This window comes from Coffea eugenioides, chromosome 8 (genome assembly GCF_003713205.1).
Source record: "Coffea eugenioides isolate CCC68of chromosome 8, Ceug_1.0, whole genome shotgun sequence".
In the NCBI taxonomy this organism is placed as follows: domain Eukaryota; kingdom Viridiplantae; phylum Streptophyta; class Magnoliopsida; order Gentianales; family Rubiaceae; genus Coffea; species Coffea eugenioides.
In genome coordinates, this window is record NC_040042.1 from 32086709 (window position 1) to 32101514 (window position 14806).

The following is a 14806-nucleotide window of genomic DNA, read 5'->3' on the forward strand; positions in this document are numbered from 1 at the left end:
TGGTCGTGGTGGATCATTAAATGGTGACTTTATAGCAAAAGTCACATGTTCTAATGATGTGAGAGATGGAAGTGACTTACCTATTTCAAGTGTTTCATGAATATTACCTTGAAAATACACCACTTGAGAACTTACCAACAGGGATGCCATGAGAGTATCTTGGGCAGCAATACCCTTAGAACCTATACTTTCAATGCACTCCTCAAGAGGGGTGAAAAATGAGTCATTAAAACTCACCTCTTGAGGCTCAAAGTTAGTTCCAAAGATATTATCATGTGAAATGGATATTTGCTCATTAAAACACACTTGAAATTCATCATTTTCATCAAACTGCAACCCATTTTCACATACAACATTCCCACCATTCATGCTAGGATCATTTTGCAAATTATTAGAGGAAATAACTTCACACAATGCATTCAATTGCTCATGTATTCTATCAAAGTGAAAAGCTAATTCATCTATTCTTTCCTCAATCCTATCAAAACGGTCGAAAGTTGCATTTGCTAGCTTTTCTATAGCTAACTCCCAAGATGGCTTAGAATCATTAGCTACCATTTCAATTGCCAACTCCCAAGATGGTTTTGATTCATATTGGACACATTCAGGTTGGTAATTATAAAAATATGAAGAATCACTATAAGTACCATGATTATCCCAACCATAAGCATTAGCACTATATCGATCAAAACAAGGATTGTAATGCTCTAATTCATCATAATAATCCACATTTTGTGCTTGCATACATGTATTAGTATCATGATAATCTCCACACAAGTCACAAATCACATGATAAGAATTAAAAACATTAATATTCCTTCTTTGTTCAATTTTATGCATAATTGTGTCCATTTGAACTTGTAGCATCATAACATCAAATTTAGCCTTTAAGCACCTTAAACCATCTTCAAAAGATATACATTCAGTAAATTCTTGGTTACCTCTGTTGAAGGAGCTTTGCACTTGGTAACCATCCATTGCCAAACTTTCATTTCTCAAGCATTGTCCTCCAAATTGACCTACTCTTCTCATCACCTAAAATTGCTTTTAAACAACTTAAGAGCAAAATTAGTAAGAAAGAATAGGTGATAAAACACATACACATATAAAATACTAAAATAACAGAAAATAACATTCACAATATAACTAATAATATGTCTAAACTAATAAAGTTGCTCTTCACACCGATATTGCCAAATCTTCCCTCTCGCAACGCGCCAAAAACTTGACGGGTATTACATACGTGCAAGCTAAAAAATACCGAATTACACCCGTTCACTGCAAGTATACAGATAACTAGTAGTTTAGGGTATATATCGGGTCGATCCCACAGGGAAGAGTGAACAATTACCGGTATTACTAAAGCTTCTCTATTATTTAGACTATCAATGAATAATAAGAAATTTAACCTACTGCACTTATACAAGAAATTAACAAATAAAAGCTCCTTAGGTTGTGGTATCCCTAACTACTCATGCAAGTGTTATATTTGGATCATTGAATACTACATCTAGGCTAATTATGGTGTAATTTCCTTATGCATTTGAATCCTACTTTCGTAGTGAATCAATTATACTTATAACTAATCCATACCTATTCTCATGGTTATGAAATTAGTTACAAGTTCATTTCTTCAATGAAATTACATGAAATGAATCACTAAAAACCACATAGGTGCACCTCTACTTTCGTGAGTGTACTCCCTATGTTTAGCACTTATTGAACTAATGTTAAATATCAATTTTCATTGCAGAAATAACACCTTAGATAATCACAATTAATGGTACCAGATTAATCATGATTTAAAAAGCCAAAGTGCTAAATAACTTGCTCAAATCATAGCAATCAAATAGCCAAATAATAAATACTAACAATCATAGAAAGTTCAACCAAACCCAAGGTATAAACTTTAAAAGCACATATTAAACATAAAATCCAGAACTTGCATATTAACTAAATTTGGAATCAAGTACAAAAGATAAAGAGTTGAAAAGGAATGTAACCCATGTCACTTGAGCTCATCACCTTGCCTTCTTCATCTCCATCTTAATCCTAGTCTAGCAATATACAAGAGTGGATGAATTACACTAGCTAAACTATCCTACACTAAGGAAATGGAAGAACTACATTTCTGCACTCTTCAAGCTTCTCCCGTATGCTCTGCATGTCCTGGTTGCTCCCTATATAAACTGCTCCAAAAGCTCCTTTTCCATTGGTCCAAATTTGCTGCATTTGATTTCCAAATCTCAAATTGTTAAGATAGTCAATAGCCATTGTTTTTGACTTGAAAATATGCCAACTTTCTTGCCCTTTTGTCTTCTAAAGCATGTGCACCGAATTCTCTTGCAGATTGTAGCTGGAAAGTAGTCAGAACACAAGAGAATTGACTGAGCAAAATTGCAGAATTGCGACCGGAAAACGCGCCTACACAAAACGCGGTTACAAGTCACGTTTTGTGTACTCGCGTATTCACTTTGTCCTTACTTCAGCTGCGATTTCTCTATCATAAAGGCTGAACTGGATTTTTTGTAAAACACCAAAGTTGTAGCCCTTTGAGTTAGCTTTCCAATGCTTCAAGAATCATCCAAATCTGAGCTTTGTAGCCTGAGATATGATCGAAATACTAAACACTGGTCAGAGCTCTGTTTTCCACTTTGGACAGCTGAGTTGAATTTCGGTATTTCAACTTTTGGACTATGAAAACGGCTGAACTGGACTTTGATGTCTTCATACCAAATGTAGATATATCTCTTAGCTTCAAAATGGTACCAAGATCACCTTGATCCGATCTGTGTAGCTCCAGATATAGTCAAAATACCAAAACATGTCAGAGTTGTCAAAACCTGACTTTTCTTGATTCAAATTGCATTTTTCCTTTTTACACTTCATATTTTATTTTCACCACTTTAATCCATCTTCAATCATCCAAATATCTTCTCAATGCACTTCATTTGATGATTGAATCATTAAACCTACAAAATATGAAGTTTTTACCATAAAAATCCATAAAATGCAATGTTTAGCCATTTTAACATAAAATGTAGTTTTTTACCAAAACCTTAGTTATTTTAGTTATAAAACTAAATAATCAAACCAAAATTAACTAATAAAACACACTAAAAAATACGTAAAATAAACTCTTATCAAATACCCCCACACTTGAACCATTGCTTGTCCTCAAGCAATAAAAATACAAACCAACAATGATCCAAAATTTGAAAATAAACATATGTAGCATTTCAACTTCATTTCCTCAAAACAAAGTAAATAACCATTATGCAATTATTCAATTAAGTTCAAGTACTCATAATATCAAGTAAAGGAGAGCCAATTATACCGTAATTATAACAAGTTTAATTCAATTTCTCATTCTTACTTAATTTCATACGCAAGTAACTCATATGGTCAATAATATGCTTCCTAAACTCATGATCATTTCTTATTCTACTTAAACAGATATTTATTCATATAACGTAGCTAAATATTACTTAACTTGTGAAAGTGTCTTTTGACGCGAGAATCGACATTTTTAGATGAAGATCACCGGTTACTCAACACTTCACATACTCAAGTTACTTTGCATACTCTTAATTCAAGTACCGTTTTACGCGAAAGTCGACATTTGTAGATGAAGACTCCCGGTTACTAAGTACAAGAATCATTGGAGTAGAATAGATCTTTTTTTTTTCTTCTTTTTTTTCATTTTTTTTTCTTTTTACAGCAAAGATAATAATAAATTCCTCAAAAGAATAATCATGAGAAGAGTATTGCACTTATTGACCATATTTATCACTTAACTTATAAAATCCAATAAAGAGAAGAAATTTCATCAAATATGCAAAAAAAAATATAGGTATAATTTTCTCCACTTTAAAAGATATACTTTCCTACAAATGCAAAAATTATAATCACATAATAGTCATTTCCAAATTAAATGAGAAAAGAAGTTTCCAAATCACATATATTTATCTCAAATGTAGGAGGAATTTGAACTACTAATGGTATGGAACTTGGTACCCCTTGGATAAAATCGAAAAAATATGAAACTTTTTGGGGCAAGTTTGCAATTTTGGACAAGATTTTAGAAAAATTTTGAATTTTAACACAAGTCCAATATTTACAACTAATAATTCAATCACATACAATGTATATAATCTCAATTCTCCCCCCACACTTAACATACACATTGTCCTCAATGTGTAAGAAGGAAAATCAAGATAAAAAAAAAATAATAATAATAATACTCCCCTATTGTTGTGATTGAATATGAAGTTTCAAGGTATGTTGTTCGCTTGTCTTCATCGCTTCATGAGTTCCATTTGGTAACCATTAGTGATATAACCTAAAAATGGAAAATGAGAAACAAAAGTGATAACAAAGGCTTAATAAACATATAACGGCGATCCGTAATTCCTAAGCCTTTGTGGTGGTGATGTACCTATAGAAAATACACAATAAGCAACTGAAGGTACAAGAAAATATATGAGGAAAAGAAGAAAAAGAGAATCAAGGAAGCTGCATTTTTTTTTTTTTTAAAAAAAAGGTGCTCAGAAAACGCGACTCATCAAAACGCGCCATCAAGCCTCGTTTTATGAAGTCGCGTTTCTTCACATATCTTGCAGAATCGAAAACGCGACTACGTGATAAAACGCGACTTTAAGTCGCGTATTTGAAGGCGCGTTTTTGGTTTCTGAACAGGCTGTAAAACGCGACTTTGTAGAAAACGCGACTTCCTGTCGCGTTTTGAAGGCGCGTTTTCTTCATTATAGGCACAGAATTGAAAACGCGATTCAATGAAAACGCGATTCAGAGGCGCGTTTTCTTGAGCGCGTTTTCTTGAGAAACGCGTTTTCTGCTGCGAATTTTAGCAGAAATTCAACTTTTGCAAAATTACAAAAGGTACCCTAATTACTCAAAATGCATCATAGATCATTTGTTTGCTAAAATATTCAATGCATGCACATGTAAAATGATCAAAACATGCATTTTAACCCCTTGTAACGAATCAAAAACAACAATTACTCAAATCGAGGGGTTGAGTTCCTTGATCAAACTTCGCCTTTTTCACCTCATTTGGTCACTTTTGCTTTCATTTCCAATACCTATAAATGAAAAATAACGAAATAACTCAAACACATACTTTAAACATAAAATCACACCAGAATAACATAAATAACCAAAACATTGGGTTGCCTCCCAATAAGCGCTTTTATTTATAGTCGTTGGCTCGACTATTGAACCTCATTTTTCAAGGAGGCTTAGTTAACGAATAATCCACCATTTTTGGTCGTGGTGGATCATTACATGGTGACTTTATAGCAAAAGTCACATGATCTAATGATGTGAGAAATGAAAGTGACTTACATATTCCAAGTGTTTCATAAATATTACCTTGAATATGCACCACTTGAGAACTTACCAAATGAAATGCCATGAGAGTATCTTGGGCAGCAATACCCTTAGAATCTATACTTTCAATGCACTCCTCAGGAGGGGTGAAAAATGAGTCATTAAAACTCACCTCTTGAGGCTCAAAATTAGTTCCAAAGATATTATCATGTGAAATGGACATTTGCTCACTGAAACACAATTGAGATTCATCATTTTTATCAAAATGTAACCCATTTTCACATACAACATTGCCACCATTCATGCTAGGATCATTTTGCAAATTATTAGAAGAAATAACTTCACACAATACATGTAATTGATCTTGTATTCTACCAAAGTGAGAAGCCAATTCATCTATCCTTTCCTCAATCCTATCAAAACGGTCGAAGTCACATTAGCTAATTTTTCTATAGCTAACTCCCAAGATGGCTTAGAATCATTAGCTACCATTTCAATTGCCAACTCCCAAGATGGTTTTGATTCATATTGGACACTTTCAGGTTGGTAATTATAAAAATATGAAGAATCACTATAAGTACCATGATTATCCCAACCATAAGCATTAGCACTATATCGATCAAAACAAGGATTGTAATGCTCTAATTCATCATAATAATCCATATTTTGTGCTTGCATACATGTGTTAGTAGCATGATAATCTCCACACAAGTCACAAATCACATGATAATAATTAAAAGCATTAACATTCCTTCTCTGCTCAATTTCATGCATCATGGTGTCCATTTGAACTTGTAACTTAATTACATCAAATTTTGCCTTTAAGCACCTTAAACCATCTTCAAAAGACATACATTCAGTAAATTCTTGGTTACCTCTGTTGAAGGAGCTTTGCACTTGATAACCATCCATTGCCAATCTTCCATTTCTCAAGCATTGTCTTCCAAATTGACCTACCCTTCTCATTACCTAAAATTGCTTTTAAACAACTTAAGAGCAAAATTAGTAAAAAGAATAGGTGATAAAACACATACACATATAAAATACTAAAATAACAGAAAATAACATTCACAATATAACTAATAATATGTCTAAACTAATAAAGTTGCTCTTCACACCGATATTGCCAAATCTTCCCCGGCAACGGCGTTGGCTCTTCACACCGATATTGCCAAATCGTCCCGCGGCAACAGGCGCCAAAACTTGACGGTATTTACATACGTGCAAGCTTAAAAAATACCGAATTACACCCGTTCACTGCAAGTAACAACGATCAACTAGTAGTTTAGGGTCTATATCGGGGTTCGATCCCAACAGGGAAGAGTGAACAATTACCGGTAATTACTAAAGTTTTTCTCTATTATTTAGACTATCAATTAATGATAAGAAAATTTAACCTACTTGCACTTATAACAAGCATTAACAATAAAAGCTCCTTAGGTTTTGTGGTATCCCTAACTACTCATGCAAGTGCTATATTGGATCATTCGACAATACTACCATCTAGGCTAATTTATGGTGTAATTCCTTATGCATTTGAATCCTACTTTGTAGTGAATTCAATTATACTTAATAACTAAATCCATACTATTCTCATGGTTTTGAATTAGTTACAAGTTTCATTTCTTCAATGAAATTACATGAAATGAATCACTAAAAACCACATAGGTGCACCTCTACTTTCGTGAGTGTACTCCCTATGTTTAGGCACTTCTTGAAGCTAATGTTAAATCTCAATTTTCATTGCAGAAATAACACCTTAGATAATCAGAATTAATGGTACCAGATTAATCATGATTTCAAGAGCCAAAGTGCTAAATAACTTGCTCAAATACTGGCAATCAAATAGCCAAATAATAAATACTAACAATCATAGGAAGTTCAACCAAACCCAAGGTATAAACTTTAAAAACACATATTAAATATAAAATCCAGAACTTGTATATTAGCTAAACTTGGAATCAAATACAAAAGATAAAGAGTTGGAAAGGAATGTAACCCATGTCACTTGAGCTCATCACCTTGCCTTCTTCATCTCCATTTTCATCCTAATCTAGATAATATACAAGAGTGGATGAACTAACTAGCTAAACTATACTACACTAATCTAATACTAAGAGAATGGAAAAACTACATTTCTGCACTTCCAAGCTTCTCCCGTCTCTTTCTGCATGTCCTGGTTGCTCTCTATATAAAACTGCTCCAAAAGCTCCTTTTCCATTGGTCCAAATTTGCTGCATTTGATTTCCAAATCTGACATTGTTAAAGATAGTTCAATAGCCATTGTTTTTGAACTTGAAAATATGCCAACTTTCTTGCCCCTTTTTGTCTTCTAAAAGCATGTGCACCGAATTCTCCTTGCAGATTGTAGCCTGAAAGTAGTCAGAACACAAGAGAATGTGACTGAGCAAAATTGGGCAGAATTGCGACCGGAAAAACGCGCCTACACAAAACGCGGTTAAGCAAGTCACGTTTTGTGTACTCGCGTATTCACTTTGTCCTTACTTCAGCTGCGATTTTTCTCTATCATAAACGCTGAACTGGATTTTTGTAAAAACACCAAAGTTGTAGCCCTTGAGCTTAGCTTTCCAATGCTTCAAGAATCATCCAAAATCTGAGGCTTTAGCCAACTGCAGATATGATCGAAATACTAAAACACTGGTCAGAGCTTCTGTTTTCTCCACTTTGGGACAGCTGAGTTGAATTTCGGTATTTCAACTTTTGGACTATGAAAACGGCTAACTGGACTTTGATGTCTTCAATACAAATGTAGATATATCTCTTAGCTCCAAAATGGTTACCAAGCATCACCTTGATCCGATCTGTGTAGCTCCAGATATAGTCAAAATACAAAACGTTGTTCCAGAGTTGTCCAAAAACCTGACTTTTCTTGATTCAAATTGCATTTTCCTTTTTCACTTCCATATTTTAAATTTTCACGCACTTTAATCCATGCTTCAATCATCCAATTCTTCTCAATGCACTTCATTTGACTGATTGAAATCATCTAAACCTACAAAATATGAAGTTTTTTACATAAAATCCATAAAATGCAATGTTTAGCCATTTTAACATAAATGTAGTTTTTTTACCAAAACCTTAGTTATTTAGTTATAAACTAAATAATCCCACCAAAATTAACTAATAAACACACAAAAAAATACGTAAAATAAACCTTTATCAAATACCCCCACCCTTGAACGCATTGCTTGTCCCTCAGCAATAAAAAAATACGAACAACCAACAAAATTGATCCAAAATTGAAAATAACATAATGTAGCATTTTCAACTTCATTTCCTCAAAACAAAGTAAATAACCATTATGCAATTATTCAATTAAGTTCAAGTACTCATAATATCAAGTAAAGGAGAGCCAATTATACCGTAATTATAACAAGTTTAATTCAATTTCTCATTCTTACTTAATTTCATACGCAAGTAACTCATATGGTCAATAATATGCTTCCTAAACTCATGATCATTTCTTATTCTACTTAAACAGATATTTATTCATATAACGTAGCTAAATATTACTTAAGTTGTGAAAGTGTCTTTTGACGCGAGAATCGACATTTTTAGATGAAAATCACCGGTTACTCAACACTTCACATACTCAAGTTGCTTTGCATACTCTTAATTCAAGTACCGTTTTACGCGAAAGTCGACATTTGTAGATGAAGACTCCCGGTTACTAAGTACAAGAATCATTGGAGTAGAATAGATCTTTTTTTTTTCTTCTTTTTTTTCATTTTTTTTTCTTTTTACAGCAAAGATAATAATAAATTCCTCAAAAGAATAATCATGAGAAGAGTATTGCACTTATTGACCATATTTATCACTTAACTTATAAAATCCAATAAAGAGAAGAAATTTCATCAAATATGCAAAAAAAATATAGGTATAATTTTCTCCACTTTAAAAGATATACTTTCCTACAAATGCAAAAATTATAATCACATAATAGTCATTTCCAAGTTAAATGAGAAAAGAAGTTTCCAAATCACATATATTTATCTCAAATGTAGGAGGAATTTGAACTACTAATGGTATGGAACTTGGTACCCCTTGGATAAAATCGAAAAAATATGAAACTTTTTGGGGCAAGTTTGCAATTTTGGACAAGATTTTAGAAAAATTTTGAATTTTAACACAAGTCCAATATTTACAACTAATAATTCAATCACATACAATGTATATAATCTCAATTCTCCCCCCACACTTAACATACACATTGTCCTCAATGTGTAAGAAGGAAAATCAAGATAAAAAAAAAATAATAATAATAATACTCCCCTATTGTTGTGATTGAATATGAAGTTTCAAGGTATGTTGTTCGCTTGTCTTCATCGCTTCATGAGTTCCATTTGGTAACCATTAGTGATATAACCTAAAAATGGAAAATGAGAAACAAAAGTGATAACAAAGGCTTAATAAACATATAACGGCGATCCGTAATTCCTAAGCCTTTGTGGTGGTGATGTACCTATAGAAAATACACAATAAGCAACTGAAGGTACAAGAAAATATATGAGGAAAAGAAGAAAAAGAGAATCAAGGAAGTTGCATTTTTTTTTTTTTTAAAAAAAGGTGCTCAGAAAACGCGACTCATCAAAACGCGCCATCAAGCCGCGTTTTATGAAGTCGCGTTTCTTCACATATCTTGCAGAATCGAAAACGCGACTACGTGAGAAAACGCGACTTTAAGTCGCGTATTTGAAGGCGCGTTTTTGGTTTCTGAACAGGCTGTAAAACGCGACTTTGTAGAAAACGCGACTTCCTGTCGCGTTTTGAAGGCGCGTTTTCTTCATTATAGGCACAGAATTGAAAACGCGATTCTATGAAAACGCGATTCAGTGGCGCGTTTCATTGAAAAACCCGTTTTCTGCTGCGAAATTTAGCAGAAATTTAACTTTTGAATAATTACAAATGATACCCCAATTTCCCAAAATGCATCATAGATCATTTGTTTGCTAATATACTCAATGCATGCACATGTAAAATGATCAAAACATGCATTTTAACCCCTTGTAACGAATCAAAAACAACAATTACTCAAATCGAGGGGTTGAGTTCCTTGATCAAACTTCGCCTTTTTTACCTCATTTGGTCACTTTTGCTTTCATTTCCAATACCTATAAATGAAAAATAACAAAATAACTCAAACACATACTTTAAACATAAAATCACACCAAAAAAAATAATATAAATAACCAAAACATTGGGTTGCCTCCCAATAAGCGCTTCTTTAAAGTCAATAGCTTGACAATTTCACCTCATTTTTCAAGGAGGTTTAGTTAACGAATAATCCACCATTTTAGGCCTTGGTGGATCATTGTAAGGTGACTTAATAGAAAAAGCCACATGTTCTAATGATGTGAGAGATGGAAGTGGTTTACCTATTCCAAGTGTTTCATGAATATTACCATGAAAATACACCACTTGAGAACTTACCAACAGGGATGTCATGAGAGTATCTTGGGCAGCAATACCCTTAGAACCTATACTTTCAATGCACTCCTCAAGAGGGGTGAAAAATGAGTCATTAAAACTCACCTCTTGAGGCTCAAAATTAGTTCCAAAGATATTATCATGTGAAATGGACATTTGCTCACTGAAACACAATTGAGATTCATCATTTTCATCAAAATGTAACCCATTTTCACATACAACATTCCCACCATTCATGCTAGGATCATTTTGCAAATTATTAGAAGAAATAACTTCACACCATACATTTAATTGATCTTGTATTCTACCAAAGTGAGAAGCCAATTCATCTATCATTTCCTCAATCCTATCAAAACGGTCGGAAGTCACATTAGCTACTTTTTCTATAGCTAACTCCCAAGATGGCTTAGAATCATTAGCTACCATTTCAATTGCCAACTCCCAAGATGGTTTTGATTCATATTGGACACTTTCAGGTTGGTAATTATAAAAATATGAAGAATCACTATAAGTACCATGATTATCCCAACCATAAGCATTAGCACTATATCGATCAAAACAAGGATTGTAATGCTCTAATTCATCATAATAATCCATATTTTGTGCTTGCATACATGTGTTAGTAGCATGATAATCTCCACACAAGTCACAAATCACATGATAATAATTAAAAGCATTAACATTCCTTCTCTGCTCAATTTCATGCATCATGGTGTCCATTTGAATTTGTAACTTAATTACATCAAATTTTGCCTTTAAGCACCTTAAACCATCTTCAAAAGACATACATTCAGTAAATTCTTGGTTACCTCTGTTGAAGGAGCTTTGCACTTGATAACCATCCATTGCCAATCTTCCATTTCTCAAGCATTGTCCTCCAAATTGACCTACCCTTCTCATTACCTAAAATTGCTTTTAAACAACTTAAGAGCAAAATTAGTAAAAAGAATAGGTGATAAAACACATACACATATAAAATACTAAAATAACAGAAAATAACATTCACAATATAACTAATAATATGTCTAAACTAATAAAGTTGCTCTTCACACCGATATTGCCAAATCTTCCCCGGCAACGGCGCCAAAAACTTGACGGGTATTTTACATACGTGCAAGCTAAAAAATACCGAATTACACCCGTTCACTGCAAGTATACAGATCAACTAGTAGTTTAGGGTATATATCGGGTCGATCCCACAAGGAAGAGTGAACAATTACCGGTATTACTAAAGTTTCTTTATTATTTAGACTATCAATTAATGATAAGAAATTTAACCTACTGCACTTATACAAGAAATTAACAAATAAAAGCTCCTTAGGTTGTGGTATCCCTAACTACTCATGCAAGTATTATATTTGGATCATTGAATACTACATCTAGGCTAATTATGGTGTAATTTCCTTATGCATTTGAATCCTACTTTCGCAGTGAATCAATTATACTTATAACTAATCCATACCTATTCTCATGGTTATGAAATTAGCTACAAGTTCATTTCTTCAGTGAAATTACATGAAATGAATCACTAAAAACCACATAGGTGCACCTCTACTTTCGTGAGTGTACTCCCTATGTTTAGTACTTCTTGAACTAATGTTAAATCTCAATTTTCATTGCAGAAATAACACCTTAGATAATCAGAATTAATGGTACCAGATTAATCATGATTTCAAGAGCCAAAGTGCTAAATAACTTGCTCAAATACTAGCAATCAAATAGCCAAATAATAAACACTAACAATCATAGGAAGTTCAACCAAACCCAAGGTATAAACTTTAAAAACACATATTAAATATAAAATCCAGAACTTGTATATTAGCTAAACTTGGAATCAAATACAAAAGATAAAGAGTTGGAAAGGAATGTAACTCATGTCACTTGAGCTCATCACCTTGCCTTCTTCATCTCCATTTTCATCCTAATCTAGATAATATACAAGAGTGGATGAACTAACTAGCTAAACTATACTACACTAATCTAATACTAAGAGAATGGAAAAACTACATTTCTGCACTTCCAAGCTTCTCCCGTATGCTCTGCATGTCCTGGTTGCTCCCTATATAAACTGCTCCAAAAGCTCCTTTTCCATTGGTCCAAACTTGCTGCATTTGATTTCCAAATCTGAAATTGTTAAGATAGTCAATAGCCATTGTTTTTGACTTGAAAATATGCCAACTTTCTTGCCCTTTTGTCTTCTAAAGCATGTGCACCGAATTCTCTTGCAGATTATAGCTGGAAAGTAGTCAGAACACAAGAGAATTGACTGAGCAAAATTGCAGAATTGCGGCCGGAAAACGCGCCTACACAAAACGCGGTTACAAGTCACGTTTTGTGTACTCGCGTATTCACTTTGTCCTTACTTCAGCTGCGATTTTCTCTATCATAAAGGCTGAACTGGATTTTTTGTAAAACACCAAAGTTGTAGCCCTTTGAGTTAGCTTTCCAATGCTTCAAGAATCATCCAAATATGAGCTTTGTAGCCTGAGATATGATCGAAATACTAAACACTGGTCAGAGCTCTGTTTTCCACTTTGGACAGCTGAGTTGAATTTCGGTATTTCAACTTTTGGACTATGAAAACGGCTGAACTGGACTTTGATATCTTCATACCAAATGTAGATATATCTCTTAGCTTCAAAATGGTACCAAGATCACCTTGATCCGATCTGTGTAGCTCCAGATATAGTCAAAATACAAAAACATGTCAGAGTTGTCAAAACCTGACTTTTCTTGATTCAAATTGCATTTTTCCTTTTTACACTTCATATTTTATTTTCACCACTTTAATCCATCTTCAATCATCCAAATATCTTCTCAATGCACTTCATTTGATGATTGAATCATTAAACCTACAAAATATGAAGTTTTTACCATAAAAATTCATAAAATGCAATGTTTAGCCATTTTAACATAAAATGTAGTTTTTTTACCAAAACCTTAGTTATTTTAGTTATTAAACTAAATAATCAAACCAAAATTAACTAATAAAACACACAAAAAATACGTAAAATAAACTCTTATCAGAGGTTAATACCTCTATACTCAAAGCTTTGGGCATTCCTACCGATTTTGGAGCTGCTCTGGTTCGAGACACTGGAGAGGCATCGACTTCCGCTCAGCCTCCTCCGCACACTGAACCACAAGCGGAAACTCGAGAGGCGGAGGCGCAACAAGCTCTTCCTCCTCCTGTTCCTCGACCACCACCTCCTCCGAGATCAAAATAGCAAGAGCTCCTAAATGCCATTTGCTGTATGGAGGCACGAGTCGTCGAGCGTATCGATCAAACGGAGAGACGGATGACGGAGCGACTAGACAGGCATGATCGCCGTCTTCGGGCGATGGAAGAACACTTCAACATCCGCCGGTCGCCTACTCCGACACCTCATCAGGAGGAGGGCCATATTGGTACCTCACAGGGTCCTCATGGAGCGGAGGAGGCAATAGACCTCGTTCCGAGCAGCCATGACGCTCCGTAGCGGCTTGGATCTTTTATTTCTCTATTTTGCTTTTCTTTTGTTAAGACAACCTTTGTAGTTTTCTTATTGGATTATCTTGTGCAACTTATGTAGTTTGGTACCCTTGTTGTTTCATTTTGGACAGAATTGGGATGATTGTGAGGTTTGAAGGGCATCAAATTGCATGACCACTCATTTTGAGGAAAGTTTCAGTGTCTCCTACATGTCTGTACAATGAGGACATTGTAGATTTTAAGTGTGGGGGAGTAATTACTTTGTCTTATGGGTGGTTGTGTTTTGAAATGTATGATTGCAGTTGTCTATGGGTTAAAAATGTTGGAATTATATGGTGAAATATTGTCATGAGATTAATTTCCTTGAAATTGAGGTTGTTGGTAGGGAGTTTTCATCCATTGTTATTTAGATTACTCTGTCAAAATTTTATCTTCCAGGCAAAAGTTTTCCAATATTTCAAATTAGTGGCCAAAATGTTCAATTTTAAGTGTCTATTTCTTCCATTGGATAAAATGTTATATGTTTTTTGGGAAGGT

General features: G+C 33.9%; 1 protein-coding gene across 1 annotated transcript in view; it reads right to left on the bottom strand.

Moving 5' to 3' along the window:
* Positions 1-14044, bottom strand: part of LOC113780547 — an 18060-nt gene extending 4016 nt beyond the window's left edge. Inside the window, exon 1 of the mRNA XM_027326345.1 lies at positions 13934-14044. Coding sequence (XP_027182146.1) covers positions 13934-14044 — 111 coding nt within the window. The remainder of the gene's footprint in view (positions 1-13933) is intronic.
* Positions 14045-14806: the final 762 nt, after the last annotated feature.